We start from the raw sequence: 24,757 nt of genomic DNA, 5'->3' as shown, positions 1-24,757 counted from the left end.
ATAAATATTACATTTATATGTGACTATGTGTTGTCCTGTCAAAAAAAAAAAAAACAAAAAAAGTATGTATGGTCTGACAAGTTGCTACAGAAAATTATCACCCTACAATAAATTCTCTTCCCATAAAAGTATCACTCTACAATAAATATTACATTTATATGTGTCGTACTATTAAAAAAAAAAAAAAAAAACAAAGTATGTGTGGTCTGACTTAGGTTACTGTTATTTTGACTTTTTTATTTTTTTATTTATGGTATTCGTTTTCAATGATAACTTTTTATTATCAGACTAATAAATCAATCAGTTTTTTATATAATTAGAAATTAAATATTAAATCTCTTATTTAACTATTAAAAATTTTACTAATTGAACTAACTGAAACACACACCCTTCCCTTAACTCATACTGTATTACTATTACCTGTGTTCATGTCATAAACATTCGTACTACCAAAAATAAATACTGTATATAAATATTCCACCGACTAGTCCTTGTCTTATTAAATTCTTAGTTCTAAAAAATAAAAATAAAAAACTTATTTTTACTTTTTACAGTGCTGAATAAGTATCACCAAACTTTGGTGGTAGATATATAAAGGTAGATATATAAACAAAAATTCTAGGATTACAATTTAAATAACAATTTTTGTTATAACTATTTATACAGAAAATTATGAATTGTGGATAAATAGTAGTGGATTCATGTAAAATTGACATATAATTAATCATAATTTACCACTTAGGATAGTTATCGCAAAAATTATAACATTTTATGTAGAGTTATGTCACAGTCACAAACTATTTTACAACACTTTTATAAAATATTGGTGTGATCAACCTCTTATTAATTTTATCTAAGTCCACCATTAATATCACTTTTTCATTGACAAATAATTACTCACTATATCAACAGTTTATAAAAATTTGTGTAAAATAATTTGTATTTCTAGCATTATTCATATGTAAATAAAATAATCCTGGCGCGGCTAGTGTTTCCGTTACCTATGTTACTGTTGCCTGCGTCCATATCATAAATATCCGTACTACCAAAAATAAATACTCTATATCAATATTCTCTACTGACTAGTCCTTGTCTTATTAAATTCTTAATTCTAAAAATTTTAAAAAAAATAAAAACTTATTTTTACATTTTACAGTGCTTCACTGGATCGAAGAGTACTTGAATTTTATTGTTAGTCAGTATAATCTGGAAAGCAGCTGAAATAGGACTGAAATTTGCTGCGTACGTTGCTCTTTTGCTTAGCTTACATGTTATAATTGTTATGAATGAAAATGACATAAAACATATATCTACATAAAAGTGACGTACGTTAGTTAAAAATAATAATAAAATAATAATAATAATAATAATAATAATAGAAGTGTAATGTTACAATCACAAACTATTTTATAATATTTACAAACTGTTAATGTAGTAAATTCTTATTAATTCTAATATGAGTTCATTACTAACATCATATTTATATTTACCAATTACTAAAACCACATCAGCAGTTTGTAAAAAAATTGTAAAATATTTTGTATATGTATCGTTACTCATAATACTAATCTGAAAATTTTCGTGTAGCATTACTCAAATAGCATATAAATATGAGGCTTCCAGAGGCAGAATGCTGAGTAAGGGAAATAGTACAGAAAATATGGCTTCTAATCCAGGAATTCTCACCGATTGGCCATGGAAGCCTCTTGGAAGCTTTAAGGTGGTGTTTTTATCTAAACTTACTGTTTCTCTCACTTGCACACACACCCCCTACAAGCACTGTATGTAACTTGGTGGTCATTTTTTGTGTGAAATGTATAGTAACTATATGTTTAAACACTAGATTATTTAATTGGTCCACATCGTGAACAAGTTCGGATTAAATTCCTCTCTATCTAATACTCTAGGGTTCCTCTTTCTGGCAATATTTTCGAAAAATTGTTTCTTGTGGATTCTTGTTAACATACAGGTAGTGGATCAAGATGCATGCAAGTTCTATAATCTGTATCAGGCTTTTCAAGCCTTTTGTGGTCCTTTTCTCTATAAAAGCTGGATGACTACCCATGCAGAAAATTTTTTAACCACAACTCAAAATTTTATCTTTTTAATCTTTTATTTTAATTTTAGGGCTAGGCTTAACTTAAACCTTTAGAAGTAGTATAACTTAAAATTTTCACCCATTTGTATTAGATTTTGATCGAGACCACTCACAAGGTCTATTACATTGAATACATATATTTTTCCATTAATATAATATGAGTATGTGCTTGAAATTTATTTATATTTATTATTTACTGACTTATATTACTCTTTTTGTAATTATGTATTATCTTCTTTACAATTGTTATTTTGTTGTTGAAACCTTCTTAATTAAGATAAATACAAAACTTAGATACAACTCCTTAGTGCAATATATTATATTTTCAAAATGTGATTGAAGTTATTTATTTTAATTTAATTGAAAAACCAAATGTACAATACAGTTTTATCCTTAAGATGATATCCAGCTCAAAAATATAAATGGTTTTCATTTCGTGTACTAACTTCTCATCCTTTCATTCAATTGAAGTATTTGATCTTGGCTCCATGGGTGGTACACAGCATATACTCATTCCTATTCAAGGAAGAGAGTAAAAGGGACCTTGCCAACTTTCTCATACTCCCATTTCTATTATGGAGGGTGCTTCACAACCAGATATGGATTAGTATTTCTCGTTACCGAAATGCAAAAGGCAACAACCTACTTGTTGACAAGAGTCTTCAATTTGAACAAGTCGACAGAGAGCAAAATTGGTCAGTATATGTATACATATATACGCATTGGTGTGAGCAACATATTTGCACAAAAGCTAAGATGATATAAAAAAATTTTCTTACGTTACATTTCTTTTTGTTTATATCAAACTTAGGGATGACCAAATAATCTTCAATGGAATCATATACTACTTACTCAACAGCACGTTGCCTGGGGCTTCACACTTTCCTATTTGGAGAACCGATGGAGTTATTATAACAATTTTACTTCATGTGGGTCTCGTGGAATTCCTCTACTACTGGTTTCACCGAGCATTGCACCACCATTTCCTTTACTCTCGCTATCATTCTCACCACCATTCCTCAATTGTCACCGAGCCTATTACATGTAAGCCCTATCATATTATTTTAGGAGAAAAAATTATTGTTGGTCCTATACTTTACTCCATTCATGATTTTGAGTAGTTGAACTTTAAACAATCGTTTTTAATATCTAAAAACTATAAAGTAGTTTTTAAGTTAATTTGTTAGGGACTAAATTGTAAATTTAGTTTTAAATTAATTTGTTAGGGACTAAATTATAAATTTAGATTTTACGGATGGACTAAAACCACTCATAGACTAAAGTTTAGATACCAATATTGTAACTTTGGCCTATTATTGTGCTCTTTTTTACATTATCATTTCTCACAAACCAGTGGATTTTATTACATAATATTGACAATAAAAATACATTAAATATACTTTTTTCATGAATAAATACACTAAATATAAACCCTCTATATATAACAGGTTATAGATTCCACATGAATAACTTATTGTTTTTCATAAAATGAATATATAAGTAATAAAATTAAATTATAGATTTCACATCAATAATAAATTAAATTATAGATTTTCAACTTGAAAAGGGTCCGATAATAAATTAAACTAGTCCTATAAGATTCTGATCCAAAACCGATTTAATACAAAACTAAACGGGTCTAACTTGAATTGGATCCACTCAACCCATTTGCCATATCTAAGTAAACTACACCCATAATTTTATTGACAATGCTATTTTTATAGAGTTCGGATTTGGTAAGAATGAGATGTAAAACTCATGTTTTATATCATCCAATAAGAAATTGTCACTTCAGCTTTTTTACCTAAAACTCGATATATCCTACTACACATAATAATATCTTAATAAACTCACAATTAAATTAGATTTTCAAATGGATATTATAATTAACTGATTGTGGTTGTGTCTATTATATAATATGTAATATGATAATGTGGTATGTTAGAATTGAAAGGGTAAAACTTGAGTTTTACATCACATCCTTAAAAAATTTAATCTCATTCTTATATTAACATAATGTCTTTTTATGGCAGCTGTCATTCATCCATTTGCTGAGCACATTGTATACTTCATGCTCTTGTCTGTAACATCATTAACAACGGTCTTAACGGGAACTAGTTCTTTGGGTACTTTATTCGGCTATATTACCTATGTTGATTTCATGAACAACATGGGTCATTGTAATTTTGAATTTATTCCAAAGTGGCTGTTCTCCATCTTTCCTCCACTCAAGTATTTTATGTACACTCCTACGTAAGTCAAAACCCTTATCTTCTACAATATTCTTTATTTTAAAAAGGTAATAACTTTTACACAAACAAACCTTGTTTTTAATTGAAATCGTGATTTCAGTTAAAAACAAGTAGGTCTGTGCATAATAACCATTGCTCTTTTAAAAATCACAAATGAACTTAATCTTTTTAATAAATATTCTAACATTTTCGTTTTTCTCATCCAGGTTTCACTCTCTGCATCATACGCAATTTCGAACCAACTACTCGCTTTTTATGCCGTTCTATGATTACATCTATGGTACCATGGACAAATCCACTGATACACTATATGAAACTTCTCTCAACAAAGAGGAAGAAGTGACCCACGTAGTGCATTTAACACATCTCACAACACTAGACTCAATCTATCATCTAAGGCTTGGACTTTCTTCCTTGGCCTCTAACCCTCACACCTTAAAATGGTACATGTGGATAATGTGGCCTATAACATTATTGTCTACAATGTTAACCTTGATTTATGGTCATACATTTGTGGTTGAGAGGAATCGTTTCAATATGCTCAGCTTGCAAACTTGGGTCATCCCGAAATATAGTGATCAAGTAAGAAAATTTCTCACCCCTAGTTCTTAATTTAATATGTAGTTTTGAAAGATCTTTCTTCACCAACTTTGACAAACATTTTCGTCATTGTTCATCAAATTTGTTGGAAGCCTTTGTATTCAAATCAAATATAATATTTTGCTTACTTATTCATCTACTATTGTCACAGTACTTCTTACAATGGCATAAAGACTCTATCAATCATGTGATAGAACAAGCCATACTTGAAGCAGAGAAAAAAGGCGTTGAAGTGTTTAGTCTAGGTCTCTTGAACCAGGCAAGTGTCGGTTTTCATTTTTTTTTTTTTCCTTTTTTCTTTTTTCTTTTAATTGTAATTCACTCTTCTTCTTCTTCTTCTTTTCTTTCTTTCTTTTGTTAAATTGTATATATGGTATTTATCCTTTAACTTTTGTTTCAAAATTGTCTTTATATTTTCCATTGTTTTACTTTAGTCCATATATTTTCAAAATTGCTTAAAAATGTCATTATTGATATTGGCATTAATATACTGACATGCCTAATGGAATTCATATTACATCATAGATTTTATGGTGGCTTAGTTTCATGAACTCCTTTGATTATGTTAAATTTTGTATGTTTTTAGATCCCTGTAAAAACTAGGTTGTTTAACCTAATTAATCAACCAAGTAAATACTTAGATTTATTATTTAGATCTAGGTTAAAACAAAACAATCATATCATGCAAAGCAGCGAAAAAATAAATAACAAAACGATATAATTACCCAAGAAAACCAAACTGGTAAAAAAATCTAGGGGAGATTTAACCTAGGTATCCTCAAGATAAAAAGCAAATCCACTATAGAGAATCAAAGTTTACAATAAGACTTAAATCACACATCAATATTGCTACCACATGTAGAATTTACTGACACGATCACGTGCAAGCTCCGAATCCACGGACTCATTCTCTATTAGGCCTTTGCAACACAAGCACCCATATTTGTGATAAAGAACACAAACTCTCCTATTTGTGACTCCAAGACCACCCGTGAAAGTTTAGATCATCAGCACCTTTGATGACTAGAGAAGGCAGCAACTTTTACAACACTAGATCTTGAGATTCTTCAAGGAATAACACCAGTAGAAGATATTAGAGAGCTTTTGGTTACGTACAAAACCCTAGATCTACAAAGGAGGCACACCATTCTCTGTCTAAAAAGCCTTATAAAAATGTGCTTAGGATTTCCTTTATATACTAGAAAAAGTATATCTGAAACCCTAATTCTTTTTGGGCTTAAATAGCTGTTTGGGCTTAATTAAAATTCTGCATATACAAATCTCAATCGATCAAGCCTGTCTCTCGATTAGTCAAAGCAGGAAAATTTCGAATTCTCTTTTTTGTAGCTTGCTTGTTCTTGGATCTTGACTTGTATCACCTGATCATTGTCTAATAATACCTATAAACTCTAGGATCTATATCTAGGCAAGTTTATGTTCATGATTTGCCAATTGTCCTAAACTTTTAGAACCTAACAATCTCTCCCTTTGGCAATTCATGACAAAAATTACATACAATATAAAATGCTCAAATACAAGAACAATCCAATATAATGAAATGCCCAATTACATTAGAAATCCCAATCTAAAGCTCTTAACCTAAAAGTTGCAAGAAGAGATAGAAGGTCTTGATTAGAATGTACTTGTCTTTCCTGAAACACTCAAAAGAACACATTAACGCATGTGTGGAAAGAAATACATATAAACAATATGAATCAATAAATTAAATTAAATTAAATTAAATAAAAATTAAATTCTAAATCTCTCCCTAAGTTAGATAAATCAAAATAAATTTTTATATTCTCCTTCTAAACAAAACAAACAGGATTCCTACATTTAATTTATTTCTCCTCATTTTTGTCATGTATTGACAAAGACACCCCTTATGAAGAGCAACAACTCTCCCTATGAACAACAAAGGTTAAAAACAAGCTTCTCCCCCTATAAAAATAGGAAAAACAAAACCAGTTTTGGAAAAATTTAGGAGGTGGGAAAAATAAAGACAAACAAACCAAACTTAATAACTAAGTTGAGAATACACATGAAGAAAAATATTCTCTCTTTCAATAAATGCAAACTTGACACTATGTGACCCATAAACAGATGGTCTTTTGAACTCAAATCAAGCAGAGAAAATATTTGAACATTATTATCCATCATATCTGTTTAGAAAAATATTTTCTGCAGTTCACCAATAAAAATAGCATATACTAAACTGCACAAAACTCAAAAATTAATTAACAAAGTGAATACTTAGGTTTATTATTCAGATCTAGGTTAAAACAAAACAATCATATCATGCAAAGCAATGGAAAAATAAATAACAAAATGATATGATGATCCAAGAAAACCAAACCGGTAAAAAAACCTGAGAATGATTTAACCTAACTATCCTCAAGGTAAAAAGCAAATCCACTATAAAGAATCGAAGTTTACAATAAAACTTAGACCACTAACATCCTATTACTACCACACGTAGAACTTACTGACACGATCACGTGCAAGCTTCAAATCCACAGACTCCTTCTCTATTAGGCCTTTGCAACACAAGCACCCACACTTGTGATAAAGAACACAAACTCTCCTATTTGTGACTCCAAGACCACCCTTGAAAGTTTAAATCATCAGCACCTTTCATGACTAGAGAATGCAGCAACTTCTACAACACCGGATCTTAAGATTCTTCAAGGAATAACACCGATAGAAGACATTAGAGAGCTTTTGAGTACAAAACCCTAGATCTACAAAATAGGCACACTCTTCTTTGTCTAAAAAGACTTATAAAAACATGTTTAGGGTTTCCTTTATATACTAGAAGAAGTAGATCTGAAACTTAAATCCTTTGTGGGCTTGAATAACTATTTGGGCTTAACTAAAATTCTACAGATATGAATCTTGATCGATTGAGCCTGTCTCTCAATCAATCGAACCAAGTAAACTTCAAATTCTCTTTTCTGCAGCTTGCTCGTTCTTGGATCTTGACTTGTATCACCTTGAGCATTGTCTAATAATACCTATAAACTCTAGGATTTATATCTAGACTTATAGGCCAAGAATGTATTAACCTCTTTTGATGAAATTAATTGATTAATTAGCCAAGTTTATTAATTAATCAAATTAACATGCAAACGCATGGTAACACAAACAAATCACCAATTAAACTAAGTATGCAGGGGAAAATAAATTGACACAGTAATTTGTTTACAAATAGGAAAAATCTACATGGCAAAAACCACCTACCGAGTGATTTTTAAGATCACCACTCCCGAGAATTCACTATTATCATAATAAGCGGCTACAAGTAAAGGAATCTCAGTATCTTATAAAAACCTACAGTTGAACCTTTATCCCAATACCCAATTGGACTTGTTCTGTAGTGACAATCTCTCCTTGTAATGCACAGCTCCTAGTACGTGACTAACCAATTGCGCAGATCCTAGTACGCAACTTCAATCACCAACTAGAGAAGGTTGTTGGCTACAAAGTTCTTCAGTTCATCACACGATGAAGATCAAGAAGATACTTGGTCACAAAACCCTACGATGTATAAACACAGTAGCTTCTTCACAAGAAAGATGAACTAAGGCAAATTCTGTCTCCCGTTACAATTTGCTTGAACAAAACTTTGCTGAATATTTGTGCAACTTGTGTCTTCTTTTACGGCCCTTAAAATAATCATTTTATATGTTTAGGGTTGTAAGAAAAGAAAGCTCAAAAATACAATCACGGATTGGATGAAAAATAGACCAGAAATTCTAAGTTTCATAAACCTCGATAGATACCCTATCTGTAAAGCTGCTATTGAGCCATGAGCTAGAACAACTCTTCAAGGCTCAATAGATGCTAGCTGTCGAGCTTTAATGAGTAGCACTTTTCACACGTGAATCTTGGACAGACTTGCATGGCTATAACACTTGAACTTGAAACAAGGTTTCTTGAAGTATCAAACACATCCTAGATCTATCCAAATACAAGTGAAGTACATTTTGTCAAATGATTAGCCAATTACATAAAATAGTGGCATATATTCCTAACATGTGAACCACATATGTCCTAACATAGACAAATTTGAGTTCACGATTTGCCAATTGTTTTAAACTTTTAGAACCTAACAAATTTCTCATCTACGATATTGGCAATCACTTATTGAAAATATTTTGAATGATACTTGCAAAGTGAGAACTAAATATACATTTCAGACTTCTTTTTTTTTTTTTTTTTTCTTTTCATATATATGTCCATTAATGGGTTTATACTTTATGACATTTGGTGGTGCACTTGGAGACAACTATGATTAAAATTTTAAGAACAAAAACTTTACCAATTTTTAATGTGCATGTAATTTTTTGCTGAAAAATGATTTGCTTATTTGTTTGAAGATGATAAATATAGCTATACCTCTAAAAAAATAAACAAAAAGAGAGAGAGACACTAAAATTTTGAACATAAACTAAAAAGATAAAAACCAGATTCTAAACATCCCCCCCCCCACCCCCCAAAAAAAAAAAGTGGGACTATCCTCAATGAAATACTAGTGGTTTAAAACTTTGTTGTTTTAAAAACAATAGGTTGGTACTCTCTCTCTCTCTCTCTCTCTCAATACATCAAAGGTTTTGCAGGGGGAGGAGCTGAACAGATATGGCGAACTCTATGTCAAGAGGAATCCTCAACTGAAAATAAAGGTAGTGGATGGAAGTAGCCTTGCAGCTGCCATTGTTCTAAACAACATTCCCAAAGGGACAACCCAAGTTCTTATTCGAGGCAAAATCACTAAGGTTGCTTGTGCAATTGCAATTAATTTATGCAAAAGAGGCATCCAGGTATGTGTATTAGTGTACACCTTTTAGATCCATGTCATAACAAGATCATGAAGGCTTTCATTAATAAACTGCATCATGCTATTTAGTGTTGTTATTCATGCACTGGTGATATTGTTGGGGGCACGTGACACCCTTGGATTCCATCACACATATTTGTCAAAGCTCATTTATGAGCTTGTTCCAAAAGTCTTCAAAGCTACCTTTCTTAATTATTGAGAAATGACCAAGACTTGTGAGAAGTCTGACTTCTCTTAATGAGAGGTGATCCAAAGCATGTTGGACACGCTGAAGAAAAAGAAAAGAATTGAAAGAAGCAAAGGCCATTTGGCCTTGTGGGAAGCTGAAGCAAAACAGAGAGCTATTTTGGCCATTTTGTGTGAGTTCCAAAGAAAGTAAGACACAGAAAAAGAGAGAGCTTCAACAGATAGAGAGAAACACGGTAAGAGTATGAGAAAATGAAAAAGAAAAATATATGAGACATTTTTCTTTGCTCAAGCTACATATAAGGAAGATAAATTGGTGGAATTCTTTTGGAGTATTTTGAGTGCTACAACCTTGGAGAGTTGGAGTGTTCAGAAGAAGATTTTGCTACTGGCTTTGTGGTGAGATTGTATTTTGTCAAAGCTTGAAGGAAAATGAGAGCATTTCAAGATAAGTTTTCAGATTAGGCAGATAGGCAGAGTATTGGGGCATAGTATACATGTATTGATGAGGTTTGCCAAGGCTATTAAACGACAGTTGCCTCAACTGCAAAGCAAACGACCTGTAGCTTTCTGCAGTAGTGTAATCAGTTTATATTGTAGTTTTCTGTTTCATTGTAGTTAGTTTATTTGTATTGACACGTGTAAGGTGATGATCATTTAAATGTTGTCATGATCAGATGGTGGGAAGTTGATCCGTGTAACTTGGAATTGGTTAGAGGTGGTTAGATTATTTTCTTTGTTCTTTAGGCTATATATATAATCTTTCTGTAATGATTTTGTTGGATCAATCAATTCAAATATTTCTCACAGAGCTTCAATTCTTGATTCTCTTTCTTTCTCTCTCTCTCTCTAGTTTCACTGTGTTTGTTACACTCTGTTTTCTTATATGGTATCAGAGCTCTTTTGCTTCCATTAATGGCGAATCAAGATCAAGCTCCTTCTTCCACTACTTCTCAATCTAATGCTCATCGTGAGCTTTCTCCAATGGAGGATCCGAGAAGCCCTTTCTTTTTGCACCATGGAGAGTCACCAGGTGCGATTCTTGTTACTCAGCTCTTGACTGAGGACAGTTATCCCAATTGGGCTAGGGCTATGCTTATGGCACTAGATGCAAGGAGCAAGCTCTGTTTCATTGATGGCTCTGTCACGATTTCTATGGCTGTCACACCCCTAGAGAAAATTGCTTGGTCGAAGAACAACTCCATGATTTCCTCATGGATTTTGAATTCCGTTTCACCTCATATCACTACAAGTGTGATCTACAGAAACACTGCAATGGAGGTTTGGAATTCACTCAGAAACCGTTTTTCTCAAGCTAATGGTCCAAGAATTTCCCAGCTTCAGAAGATGATCTCAACAATTATGCAAGGAGATGCAACCGTGACTACCTACTTCACTAATCTTCAAGCATCATGGGATCAGTTACTCAATCTCAGGCCTTCACCATCTTGTTCATGTGGCCGATGCATTTGTGGAGTGAATGACAAAATCACACTCTTCAATCATCAAGATGCATTGATGCAATTCCTCAATGGCTTGAATGAAGCTTTCTTACAAGTCAGAACTCAGATCCTAATGATGGAGCCAAGTCCTTCAATTGACAAAGCCTTCTCTTTAATGCTACAAGAAGAAAGGCAGAGGGCTTTAGGTTTCAATGGAGGTGGTGTGTCAGTGAATTCAACAGCTCTGGCAGTCAAGACTTAAGGGTTCAATCAAGGAGGAAAGAACAAAGGCAAGGGCAGACCTGTTTGTAGTCATTGTGGAAAACTTGGCCATTTCATGGAAAAATGATACAAACTAGTAGGATTTCCACCAGGATACAAGCAGAAAGGAAAAATTTCTGTGGCAAATCAAGTGATTTTTGATGGTGAAAATGGTCAATCCGAGGCTACATCAAGCTCCTTCCCATTCACAGCTGAGCAATGCCAGCAATTACTGTTAATATTGAGCTCTCATGCTTCTTCCTCTACCAGTCAAGATGTTGTTCATGCAGCCAATTCTGCTCTCTCAGGTATTTCTTGTGCTTCTTTCCAGGACTCTATTTTCCTTAATTTGAAGAATTCAATTTTTTCTGAAAATCCTTCAAATAAAATAGCTCATGATGCTGAAACTTGGGTTATAGACACAGGAGCCACTGATCACATTATTCATTCTATATCCCTTTTCACCAGCATAACTAGCTCATTGTCATCCTTTGTGCATTTGCCTAATGGTGAAAGGGTTCTTGTCACACACATAGGCACAGTCCAACTTACCCCAACTTTGATTCTTGAAAATGTGATTTGTGTTCCAGCCTTTTCATTTAATCTGATATCAGTGAGCAAATTAACCAAATCATTATCATGTTGTTTGGTTTTTCTTTCAAACTATTGTTTTATACAGGACCTTACTTGTTGGAGAGTGATTGGATTGGGTAAGCTTCACAACAATCTTTATCTGCTGCAAACCTCAGAAAATTGCAAAACTGCTTCAGAAGTAACTAATGTCCTAGAGTCAGTTTTCAAATCTTTTGTTCATTCTGTTTCTAATGATTCTACTGTCAATAAGTCATACTTATGGCATCTTAGATTAGGACATGTGTCTGATGAAAAACTTCCTTATTGTGTATCAGATGTACCTTCTTTTCATTCCAATAAAGAATGTGTTGTTTGCCCAATTGCCAAGTTTAAAAGATTACCCTTTCCTAATTCCAATCATATATCTGAGCATGCTTTTGATTTAATACATTGTGATGTATGGGGACCCTTTGCTAAAGCAACTCATGATGGTTTTAAATATTTCCTTACAATTGTGGATGATGCTACAAGATCCACTTGGGTTTATCTGATGAAATCCAAAACAGAAACTAGGCCTCTATTAATCTCTTTTTATAACATGATCTTTACTCAATTTCAATCTCATATCAAAGTAATTAGGACTGACAATGCTCAAGAATTTTTTCTCAAGGATTTTTATGCTCAACATGGGATTGTACATCAACACTCCTGTGTTGCTACTCCACAACAAAATTCAGTTGTGGAGAGAAAGCATCAACACATTTTAAACATTGCTAGAGCATTGAAATTTCAGTCAAATATACCACTTTACTATTGGGGGGATTGTGTTTTGACAGCTGTTCACATTATTAACAGGCTGCCTACTACTGTTTTGGATCATAAAACTCCATTTGAGAAACTTTATTGCAAAACTCCTTCTTATAATCACTTAAAAGTGTTTGGATGTGTATGTTTTGCATCTACCTTAGCTCACAATAGATCAAAATTTGCTCCTAGATCTATTCCTTGTGTCTTTCTTGGATACCCTTTTGGTGTCAGGGGTTACAAACTATTGAATTTGATAACCAAACAAATTTTCATTTCAAGGGATGTATATTTTCATGAACATGTGTTTTCTTTCATCTCTTCTATCACTTCACCACAAGCATCCATATCTTTTCCTCATATATGTCCAAATGTGGCAACCCCAGTTGATGCCATATTCCTTGATCCTGTTATTCCTTCTTCACACACTTTTCCTTCACCTTGTAATCCTACTCAAGTTCCACATCAAGCAGTAGATCCTATCAATACTACCATCTCTGATTCTGTGATACCCGAATCTGTCACATAAGATTCTAGTCATTCCACTTCTGCAGAATCTGTTCCCATTCCTTTAGTTGCTCAAAATCCTATAAATGATCCATCTGCATCTATTCCTTCCTTAAGAAGATCCTCTAGACCTTTTAAGGCTCCTACATACTTAAGGGATTACAAATGCAGCACCATTACTTCAAATGAACTTACACAGTCCACTCATCTCAGCAGCAACAAGTCAGGTTCTATTCACCCATCAGGTACCAAATATCCTCTCTCTAATTACATTGATTCTTCCCTACTCTCTCCTTCCTATGCCCATTTTTGCTCCCTTATTAGTTCAATCCCTGAACCAAGATTCTTTCATGAGGCTATTAAGGATCCTAAATGGAAAGATGCCATGAATGCTGAGATTACAGCTTTGGTTTCTAACAATACTTGGACACTTACTCCTTTGCCTTCCAACAAAAAGGCAATTGGATGCAAGTGGGTCTACAGGGTCAAATACAAAGCTGATGGATCTATAGAAAGGTATAAAGCAAGACTAGTTGAAAAGGGATTTACTCAGCAAGAGGGATTAGATTTTACTGACACTTTTTCACCTGTTGCCAAGTTAACTACTGTTAAAACTCTTCTTGCTATCTCTGCTGTGAAAGGGTGGCACTTGGTACAGTTAGATGTCAACAATGCATTCTTGAATGGGGATTTACATGAAGAAGTGTATATGCAATTCCCTCAAGGCTTTCACAGCAAAAGGGGGAATGTTGTTTGCAAGTTAAACAAGTCTTTGTATTGACTCAAACAGGCCTCAAGACAATGGAATGCAAAATTTTGTTCTGTTGTCAAACAGCTTGGTTTTAAGCAATCCAAGGCTGATTACTCACTGTTTACAAGGAGGCTTGATGGTTCCTTCATAGCATTGGTGGTCTATGTTGATGACATTCTCATAGCCAGTAACAATGTTCAAGAGGTTGAAGCACTCAAAGTCTCCTTAAATCAACACTTCAAGCTTAAAGACCTTGGAGGTTTGAAATACTTTCTTGGCCTTGAAATAGCCAGATCAACCAAAGGGATCAGCTTATGCCACAGAAAATATGCTTTGGAGATTCTCAAGGATGCTGGTATGTCAGCTTGTAAGCCGAGTAAAGTACCAATAGAGCAGAATTTAAAGTTGAGCAAGCTACAAGGTACTTTGCTACCTGATCCTAGAGTCTACAAAAGGTTAGTTGGTAGATTGATATACCTAACCATCACTAGACTAGACATAGCCTACCCGGTTCACAAATTGGGTCAATTCATGTCCAAGCCAAGGAAGCCTCACTTAGATGCAGCTTACAAGATTTTGCAATACATAAAGGGGTGTCCACGTCAAGGAGTTTTCTTGTCTGCATCCTCGGATTTTCATTTGAAGGCTTATACAGATGCTGATTGGGCATCTTGTATAGACACCAAAAGATCAACCACAGGCTATTGCATATTTTTAGGTGATTCCTTAATCTCTTGGAAGTCTAAGAAACAATCTATAGTGTCTAGATCTTCTGCTGAGGCAGAATACAGAGCTATGGCTATAACTGTATGTGAACTGACTTGGCTACTATCATTGTTAAAGGATTTGGAAATTTGGCATCCACAGCCTGCTCTTCTGTTTTGTGACAATCAAGCAGCTATTTATATTGGAGAAAACCATGTGTTTCATGAGAGAACCAAACACATAGAGGTTGATTGTCATGTTGTTAGAGATAAGGTACAAAACAATGTGATTAGGCTGTTTTTCACTCCCACACACACTCAGCTGGCAAATTTACTCACTAAGGCTCTTAACAGTTCACAGTTGAGACATTTGTTAAGTAAAATGAATGTTATGAACATCCATGTTTCAGCTTCTCTTCCTCAAGGGGAATGTATAATCTTAGATGGTGATAGATCAGTTGCAAAGAAAGCAGATGCAGATGCAAGCAACAGATTAGATTCTCATCTTGAGGGGGAATGTCAAAGCTTGAAGGAAAATGAGAGCATTTCAAGATGAGGTTTCAGATTAGGCAGAGAGGCAAAGTATTGGGGCAGAGTATACATGTATTGATGAGGTTTGCCCAAGGCCATTAAACGACAGTTGCCTCAGCTGCAAAGCAAACGGCCTGTAGCTTTCTGCAGTAGTGTAATCAGTTTATATTGTAGTTTTCTGTTTCAGTGTAGTTAGTTTATTTGTATTGACACGTGTAAGGTGATGATCATTTGAATGTTGTCATGATCAGATGGTGGGAAGTTGATCCGTGTAACTTGGAATTGGTTAGAGGTGGTTAGATTATTTTCTTTGTCCTTTAGGCTATATATATAATCTTTCTGTAATGATTTTGTTGGATCAATCAATTCAGATATTTCTCACAGAGCTTCAATTCTTGATTCTCTTTCTTTCTCTCTCTCTCTCTCTCTCTCTCTCTCTAGTTTCACTGTGTTTGTTACACTCTGTTTTCTTATATATTTACTCCTTGAGATTTATTTGTTGTATATCCAATTTACTGTAGACTCAAATTTAGCACAAACTTGAGAGTTGTAATCTCAATTTCATAGTAGATATTTTTCGGAGTTGTCCCGTGATTTTTCCCTCTACATTGGAGGGTTTTCCACATAAGATTTTGTGTTCTTATGTGGTTGTGTTTATGTGGTGCTTGCTGAAATTTTTGTTTCCATATTATTGCTATTGCTTGATAGTTATATATTTTAATTCACACGTAGACATTGAGGGGATTAGGATTTTTCCCCAACAGTAGTCAGTTTATAACCAATTTTAAACTTAAGAAAAGCTCAAAGATGAAATAGCTTAAATTAATTTCGGAATTAAATAGGCCAATAACAAGGTAATTTTTTATTGTTTTTTTAATCTTCTAACGTGAGTTGAGCTCATTTTAGGTAGCCACATTGCATGAGGATGAGCACATGAAGCTTAACAAATCGTTGGACATGAACTCAGAGAGTAGTTTGATCCTTTCAAAAAGTTACGGTCAAAAGGTAAACCATAAAATACTTTCCCTCTATTATCTTAACCTGAAGTACATATCACATTTGTTCTTGTTTCAATATTTATTACTAAATATTTAAATTAGTATTCACAAACTTATATATACTATTAATTCAGACCATTTCATTTCTACACCTGAAAATTCTAATATCTAGCTAGACAAAGATTACACTTTTTACAGCAAAAATATTACTATAAATTTGTACAGACATGGTTAGTAGGAGATGGATTGACTGAAGAAGAACAGTTTTTTTTTTTTTTTTTGATAGGACTGAAGAAGAACAGTTGAAAGTACCTGAAAGAACATTATTTATCCCCTATTCACAATTCCCACCAAAGAAATTACGAAAGGACTGCTTGTACCACAGCACGCCGGCAATGTTGATTCCCACTTCTCTTGAGAATGTCCATTCTTGTGAGGTTTGTATTAATATTACTATTACTATTAATGAGATTGTGTGCTAAGAATGCATGGATTACCTCACTCCATTTAAATTTTAAAATGGAGTTCAAATATTTTGTACTACTTTTTGTGTATCACTCTATATTCCACCAATTACTACTTGCCATGTTTTCATTTTACTTTCCTTATAAAATAATTGAAGTTTAAAATAAAAAGCAATCATACACATAGTAAATAATGATTGATGGAATATAGAATGGTACACAAAAAGTAGTACAAAAGATTTGCATTATTTAAAATGTGATCCAGCCACTATTACATTTAATGTTTCAATCTTCTTCTTCTTCTTCTTCTTCTTTATTATGAAAGCTTTTAAGTATTTTCGCAGAATTGGTTGCCAAGAAGGGTAATGAGTGCATGGCGTATAGCTGGGATAGTACATGCATTAGAAGGCTGGAATGATCACGAGTGTGATCACACCATTTCCAGTGTGGAGAAAGTTTGGCAAGCAAGTCTTCGACATGGATTTCAAACTATGATGTTCCCAGATGAATCAAAATACTAACCTCATCAGCATATATGCACATGCTAATGCAACTGCTTGCTTTGGTGCGTAAGAGTAGAGTTTATATTTGTTGTTTCTATTTGGCATATGAAGCATGTCTTCTATAAATGAATGCTTAGTAAGAGTAAGAAAATAAAGGCAATGTTTAGTAAATGGAATGTATAATTTGTGGGTTAGAGCATTTCACATTCGACAAATCTTAGATTTTGTTTTAGAAAAATGCCATTTTTTCTGTTTGACTACACACTTCAAATACATCTTAGGAAAATGCATTATTTACAAATTTTTTTATAAACTGTTAATGTAATGAGCGATTATTGGTAAGTGAAAAAATAATACTAATGATAGAATCAAATGAAAACTAGTAAAAATTGACCACATCAATAGCTTATAAAATTGCATACTCTTTGTAAGGACTAGTGTTTGAACCTCAACCCACCAAGAGCAATGAATGATAGCCCAACAAGCCCAAAACAATATATTTGTTAAAGAATTGGCTTTACAAGAAAACATCTTAGCAAATTAAATATGGGCCATAGCTAATAGAATTCAAGTTAATAAGATTGAAAACACAAATTGATAGAAATAATGCCCCCCAGCCAAGTCCGATGATGAGATGTTCTTATATTAACTCAAGTTTATCTAAATATAGTGTGTTCTTCTTTTTTTTCTTCCTTCTCAGATTACATGCCTCATTTTTTTACGTTGGCATTTTTCTTATATAGTCCTTCACCTTTCCATCCCAGCCTTCCACCTGTTAATTTTGTAGGTAATCCCTTGGATGCTTGTCCCATCAAGACTTCTTGGAAACTTTGTAAGTAGCTAGAGCTAAGATGACACTGTTCAGGTGTCATTTCTCCATAAAGGTAGTCAGTTCATTTGGTGCAGTGCATTTAATGTGATGGTGACAGCCTTTTTCCTAGATATTTCTTCTTTTATTGTTGACTTAGCTCTGCTACCTTCCCTGAAACTTATCCTTCCAAAATGATTACCACCCTAAAGCTCTTCCGAGGTGGCTCGGCTCCTCGGGAACCACAATTGATCCACCATTCCCTTCTTTATCCTCGGCCCATTAACTTAGGCCTAACAATCTCTTTGACTATCCTCAAGCTTTTGTTTGTCCTCGAACACAGCCCATAGCCCAACATACTTACTCGGTCTTCCTATCCTCATACTCTTCATTTCCTTATATATCAAAACGCAACAACGCTCTTCAAACTTGTTGAGCATTGCCACACACACCCAAAAAAAAAAAAAAAGAGTTGGATGTGGAATTTTTTTTTTTTTGGGTGATTATTGAACAAGCTCTTCAATTTGGCTAAAATATAAATGTTTTGAAAAGTCGGATGCAAAGACTCTTATATGATCATGTCAACATGATTCACGTAGCAAAAAATTAAGAATAATATGTCAACATGAATCATAATATACCATTGTCCAAGTGAAGTATCCTTCTTTCTTACTTTTTAAAGCACTTTAGCCTCTTGCAAGTAAGCCTTTGACATGGGTTTCAAGCTTTGAGAATTGCACCTTTCATGAGCTTCTTTGAAATCTTGGACTTTACTTGCTTTATCAAGCCTCGACTAAAACTCCAAAGCCAGACAGCTTCTTCTTTTTTTTTTTTTCTTTTTTAAAAAAAAAAAAAATAGAAGAAGAAAGAGGGAAAATTTGAGAGTGAGGATCGTCTCTCATGTGAGAGGAATGAGCAATAGAATCTAATAATTTCACGACAAGGGTGTAAGTATGAGAAGGTGGACTTTGACCTCATTGTCACACGTGTCTTACTTTCCTCCACTCATTGGCTTTTTGTCTTTTTGTGATATTATCTTTAGTTCATTAAAGAAACCAATTTGGTTTTCCTCGATGGGGTCCCACCTAACCAACAAATAAAGCTTATCTCCTCTCTCATTTAAGCTTTGTTTGGTTGGAGTGAAAATAAGAAGGATAGAAAAGAAAAAGAAAAAAAAGGAAAGAAAATGATGTTTTTCTTTATTTGATTCAGGAAAGAAAACACAAAGAATGAAAATCGTTGGGAAAAAAATCCACACGAGCCCACAAATTTTTATCCTCTTAATTTGGGAGGAAAAATGGGAAGAAAAGAGAAAAAATGGAAACTTAGCTCTTAAATTACATGCCCCTCTCCAAGTTGATGTCTTCTACATAGGTTTTTTCCCTTTTTTTTTGTTTTTTTTTTTTTTTATTATTTTACTATGGGAACTTGTGTGCTAGTGAGTAGGAACTTGACTCCTTTCTTTTCTTCCTTTTTTTTTTATCCTTTTTTTTTAGTTCTTTTGTTTTGTGTTCATACTACACCCTTTCCTTTTTCAATTGTTGTGGTTTTTTTTTTTTTTTTTTTTTTTTAAAGAAAAAAAAGTTTTGGGTTCTTCAACTTCTTATCCTCTTTTTATTTATTTTTTTAATGAAGAAATATTAATACACATTTTTTTAATAAAAATATAATGTATTATTTTTGTTTTACCTAAATTGGATATAATGGTAAATTTATACATACTTTATTTTCTATCCTCTCACTTTTCTTCTCAACTAAATAAAAGAGTTTTTCATCCCTCCACTTTTCTACCCTCCCAACCAAACATCTATGGGAGAAAACTAAATTTTTTCTATCCTTCCACTTTTCTATCCTCTCTCTATTTCCTATTCTCTCACTTTTCCACTCCCTGAACCAAACAAACCTTAGACTCTTAGAGAGTTGGGTTTGGGCTGGAATGGTTGGTCCTCATTTTTACACAAATGGATCTAATTCTTTATGCTCTGTTTGGATGTTTAAAAAGGAGGGGGGGTAGAGTGAAGGGAGGGAGAGTAATTCAATTATCTTGTTTGGAAATTTTTTAAGGAATGAGGGAAGGGGTTTGGAGGGATTTGGAGGGGTTTCGACTACCTCTAACCCTCATTTTTAATTCCCCCAAATTGGAGAAATTTGGAGGGAGAGTAGAGTAGATAAATTATTGACAAATGAATTCCCCAATTTACCATTTCTAAATTAACAAAATTACAAACCAAAAAATTAACATAGGTCCTTCCTTTCTTTTCTTTTCCTTAATACTCCCCATATCCCAGTTTGTTTGTCATCTATTCCATTTTGGGGTGTCCCAAAATATTGTCATATCTCTAAAAATATGAATCATTAATTTACTAATGTTTCTATTATACACCTACTTTATTTTCAAAACTATTTGAAAAGAAAAATAAACAAATATTTAACAAAATAAATCTAATTGGGGCACCTCTTTAGTTGCCTCATTGAGAATGACCCTTTTAAAAAAAAAACTGATAAATTTATTTAAGGTTAGTTTTGTAAACTTATACATTTTAATGAGATAGACAAAACAATAAATGATGTTCTCTTAAAAAGTTTGACTTTTCAAACAAGACAAACAAATTGGTACGGAGGGAATATTTTCCTCAGTAACTACTAATTAAAAAATTATTTTCCTCAGTAACCAAACAGACAATCAATTATTTGACTTTGAAAACTTTTCAAAGCATATTCTCAGGAATCAAACACAGCACCAAGTCGTTGTATATTATTTTTAATTAATCAACATGCTGCTTCATGATTGAAGATATAAACAAAACAAAATTGATCAATTTTCAGAATCCAAGAATAGGAACCAAAACAATCAAATCGAACAAAGTAAAATTCACAAATCTAGTACATCTATCCCTGTTTGGTTGCTGAGAAAACAGATAAAACCAAAAAAAAAAAAAATTTCATTTATTTGAAGTTGATGGAAATGAATATCACCAACTTTGAACAAAAACAAACCAATCAGATCACCTACTTTGAACAGAGTAAGATTTACATATAGAGTACATATATATTCATCATTTGGCTACTGAGAAAACATAGATAGTAAAAAATAAATGAAATCTTATGAAAATCAAAGCGGAGCTTCGTTATGCATATGCACATACACAAACATACGGAGTTTTTTTTTTTTTAATTATTATCAATTAAGGATGGTTTTTTTTTTAGTACAATAAAAAAGTAGAAAAAATATTTAATAATAGAACAATGTTGATTATTTAATTCACATCAGAAGAAAAAAAATATCAAAAAAAAATATTGCATGCTATAGTCATAATTATTTAATCTAACAAATTAATCATAGACCAATGTTGCAAGTCTATTTTCAAATAAGGGTAATTTATCTATTTAAATCATTTTCTCTCATTTCCATCCTAATTTTTAAAACATCCAAACAAGAGGTAGGGCTAATTACTCTATTCTCCCTTACTAATTTTGAAAACATCTAAACAAGGTGGAGGATAACCATTCTCCTCAACTCTCCTCCCACTACTCTTCTCCCCTCTGCTCTCCTCCCTCTCTAAACTTCCAAACATGCCATTAGTCTTTGAAGACATGTCCACGAGCCAATCTAAGCTTAGTAGAAAACCCAGCACCACTGTAACCAAAACCCAAAATCAAAGATCAACTCAACACGAACCCATTATTCATAAAGATCAACCCATACGTGAAAGAGAGAATGAATTGGTGAAAGAGCATCTTTGTCAACAATCAATCATGCCACCATAGGCCTCCACCGTAAGCCCAAGCCTTGCAGCCAGGGAAGAATTAGGGATTTTTGCTTTAGGGGAATTATAAACCAAATTTTTTTTATTTAAAAACAACAACAACAACAACTAAGATTCAAGACTAAGGGTCCGTTTGGATAGAGCTTATTTTGCTGAAACTAAAAACTGAAAACACTGTAGCAAATAATTTTTAAATATGTGAATAGTGCCGTGGGACCCATTTTTAATAAAAAAGTTGCTGAAAAGTGAAGTTTGTAGGTCATGTGAATAGTGCATGAGTGCACTGTTTACTGTTGAAAAGTCAAAACATGCAACTGGGAAAAAAAATAAAAAAAAGGAAAGAAACGCAAACATGGATCTGCAAACGTAGATCCAAACGGATACTAAATATACTATGAAAAAAATTTTGTATTCATTCAACATTAGCAATATACAAACAAAGGAAAAAAACAAAAAAAATATTTATTTCTCAATACATTTTAAATCAACCATTTATCAAAATAGAATTCAATGTTATTTTAAATCCTGAAAATAATCTATGATACATTGAAAACGTACAAATTCAAATAGTCCTTTAAAAAATCATCTTTTATTTTTTTGTTATAAAACCTAGTTTTGCCAATATTTATGGCTAAAAAAAACATCTTGTAGTTATGTTAGAAACAAAAAGAGTATGTATAAGTAAAATTACTCTATAAACAGGTTGGTAGATTGTAAATCTTACAACCCTTACCAACCGTTTGACAATGTAGATACTCTATTTCGTTCCTCAATTATGATATATTATGATATATACCCTTTTGCGCATGTCCCCCCGATGATGAACTGACTAAATGAGCATAACTCTCAAATCTTTCTCTCATTTGTTGTGTTAACTTTGCTCTTAGTTTTACTTTTACTCATGTTTTTAATCATTCTTAACCTCTATGTTATCAATTTCTCAATTTCAAAAAATAGCAAAAATCCTCATTTCATTTACTGTCCAAATCTTTAATTTTTATTTAGTGTCCGTTTGATAAAAATTATTTTTGCCAACTTATTTACTATTCAGTGTATTTTACCTACTATTTATGAGTTTCACTTTATTATTTCAACTAACTTTATTTTTATCTACAGTATTTTTAGCAAAAAGCTTTCAATTTCAATAAAATAAGTGAATTCCAAATACACTCTTAAACTAATTGTATTTTATTTTAAAGTTCAGTCACAAATGAATTTTTCATTCCTTTGTCCAACATTTGGTTTTAGTGTTTAAAAAAAAGAAAGGAAATTAAACAGAAAAAATATGAAAATTAGTGCTGCCAGAATGGGTGAGGCGTGCACTGTATGTGTACAGTGAACAGAGGCCTCCAGCACCAGACATGGCTGGGGTCTGCGGTTTTGTGCATGTCTGCTGTATGCCCTTGAATGCTCCATTTTGTCACTGCTTGCACTACATTATATTGTTGGGTTTAGTGTGGAAGAGACAAAGCCAACGACTAGTAGCTTAGATATAAAAGGCAACAAGCTAGGAAAAACAAGTGAGGCTTTCCAGTTTTGAAAATGAAAATCTTTGAGGGAGAGAGTCTCAGGAGGCTCTCAATTTCATAGTTAACATTTATATTCTCTTAAAATCATTTTACCACACATCTTCGTTTCTAGTTTTTTTTTTTTTTTTTTTTTGTTAAGTTTACAACAAAACACTAAGAGAGATTGAAATATTTTTTAGAGAATAAACCCAGTTCTGAGGGGGAACAAATCTGATAACACTACATTCTTTGCAAGACTAACCTCAATCCAAAAAACCCCAACTTCCAAGAGGCCAAGGTTTTAAATTTCGCTCCATTCCTGCCAAAGTATTTTGTTATGCTTAATCTAGTGCACTTACGCTCTTCTTCCGTTTTAGTCTAAATTCTGGTCTGGTCTGGTCTGGTCTGGTCTTCCAAACAAATTCCGTTATCTAAATTCTGGACTATTTCAGACTGTTCCAGACTGTGTTGAATTTTTTCTTTTTTCTTTTTTCTTTTTTTTTGGAAAGGACTGTTGATTTAAAAAATAATAATAATAATAATAATTGTGTTGGTTAATTAGATACAATGAAATATGAATTTATAAATATAAATATTATGTGTGTATCTTGTGCATAATTTCAAAACTGTGCACCGGAACACAAGTACTGGAATATTCCATTCCAGTTATCAATCCAGAATGGTCGCCGGAAGGGAATACAAAACCTTGCAAGAGACCAAAACCCATAAAATAAAATCCACCAAACCTAGAATTCTCATACAGCCCAAACATCAAACACCTTATCGACATCATAAAACACAAAGGCTGAACTCACAAAGCCAAAATCCATGACACCACAGCTGTGGCTGGATCAACTCTTCTCCATCAGCCATCACCACGTAGGAGGACTATTACTGGGAGCATCACTGCTGTTGCAGCCGTGAATTACTGCAGACTCATCTGAAAAGGCTGGGTATATCTCTGAACTTTCACACACTGCTTGAGATTTTCTGTTCGTAATGCTTTGGGTGTTATGTTTGTAAAAAATGAGGTTTGGTGTTAACATATGAAAATAGGGGAGGTTTGATTAAAAAAGAAAACACCCGCAAATTCAAGTTGAGTGAATAAGATGATAAACAGAGAACATAGGAGACTTAAAAACACTACTAGAACATTCTTGATT

General features: G+C 33.0%; 1 protein-coding gene across 1 annotated transcript; it reads left to right on the top strand.

Moving 5' to 3' along the window:
* The first annotated feature begins 1,660 nt into the window (after positions 1 to 1,660).
* LOC111999683 (very-long-chain aldehyde decarbonylase CER1-like) lies at positions 1,661 to 17,529 on the top strand. Its single transcript, XM_024031812.2, has 11 exons — positions 1,661 to 1,720; positions 2,570 to 2,793; positions 2,910 to 3,142; positions 4,132 to 4,351; positions 4,557 to 4,932; positions 5,102 to 5,215; positions 9,576 to 9,770; positions 16,453 to 16,551; positions 16,770 to 16,792; positions 16,831 to 16,981; positions 17,353 to 17,529. The coding sequence occupies exons 1-11, from the start codon at positions 1,661 to 1,663 to the stop codon at positions 17,527 to 17,529; spliced, it is 1,872 nt and encodes a 623-aa protein (XP_023887580.1).
* Positions 17,530 to 24,757: the final 7,228 nt, after the last annotated feature.

Source organism: Quercus suber, unplaced genomic scaffold (genome assembly GCF_002906115.3).
Source record: "Quercus suber isolate HL8 unplaced genomic scaffold, Cork oak 2.0 scaffold_121, whole genome shotgun sequence".
Lineage (NCBI taxonomy): Eukaryota > Viridiplantae > Streptophyta > Magnoliopsida > Fagales > Fagaceae > Quercus > Quercus suber.
Note: the sequence above shows the minus strand (reverse complement) of the source record. Positions and strands in the feature narration are given on the sequence as shown.

Bases quoted from the DNA above. Each gene is read 5' to 3' on its own strand.
- LOC111999683 (XM_024031812.2), top strand. From the start codon at position 1,661: ATGGCTTCTAATCCAGGAATTCTCACCGATTGGCCATGGAAGCCTCTT. The intron at 4,933-5,101 runs GTAAGAAAATTT...CTATTGTCACAG, and splicing joins TCCCGAAATATAGTGATCAA to TACTTCTTACAATGGCATAA. The intron at 16,982-17,352 runs GTTTGTATTAAT...GTATTTTCGCAG, and splicing joins AGAATGTCCATTCTTGTGAG to AATTGGTTGCCAAGAAGGGT.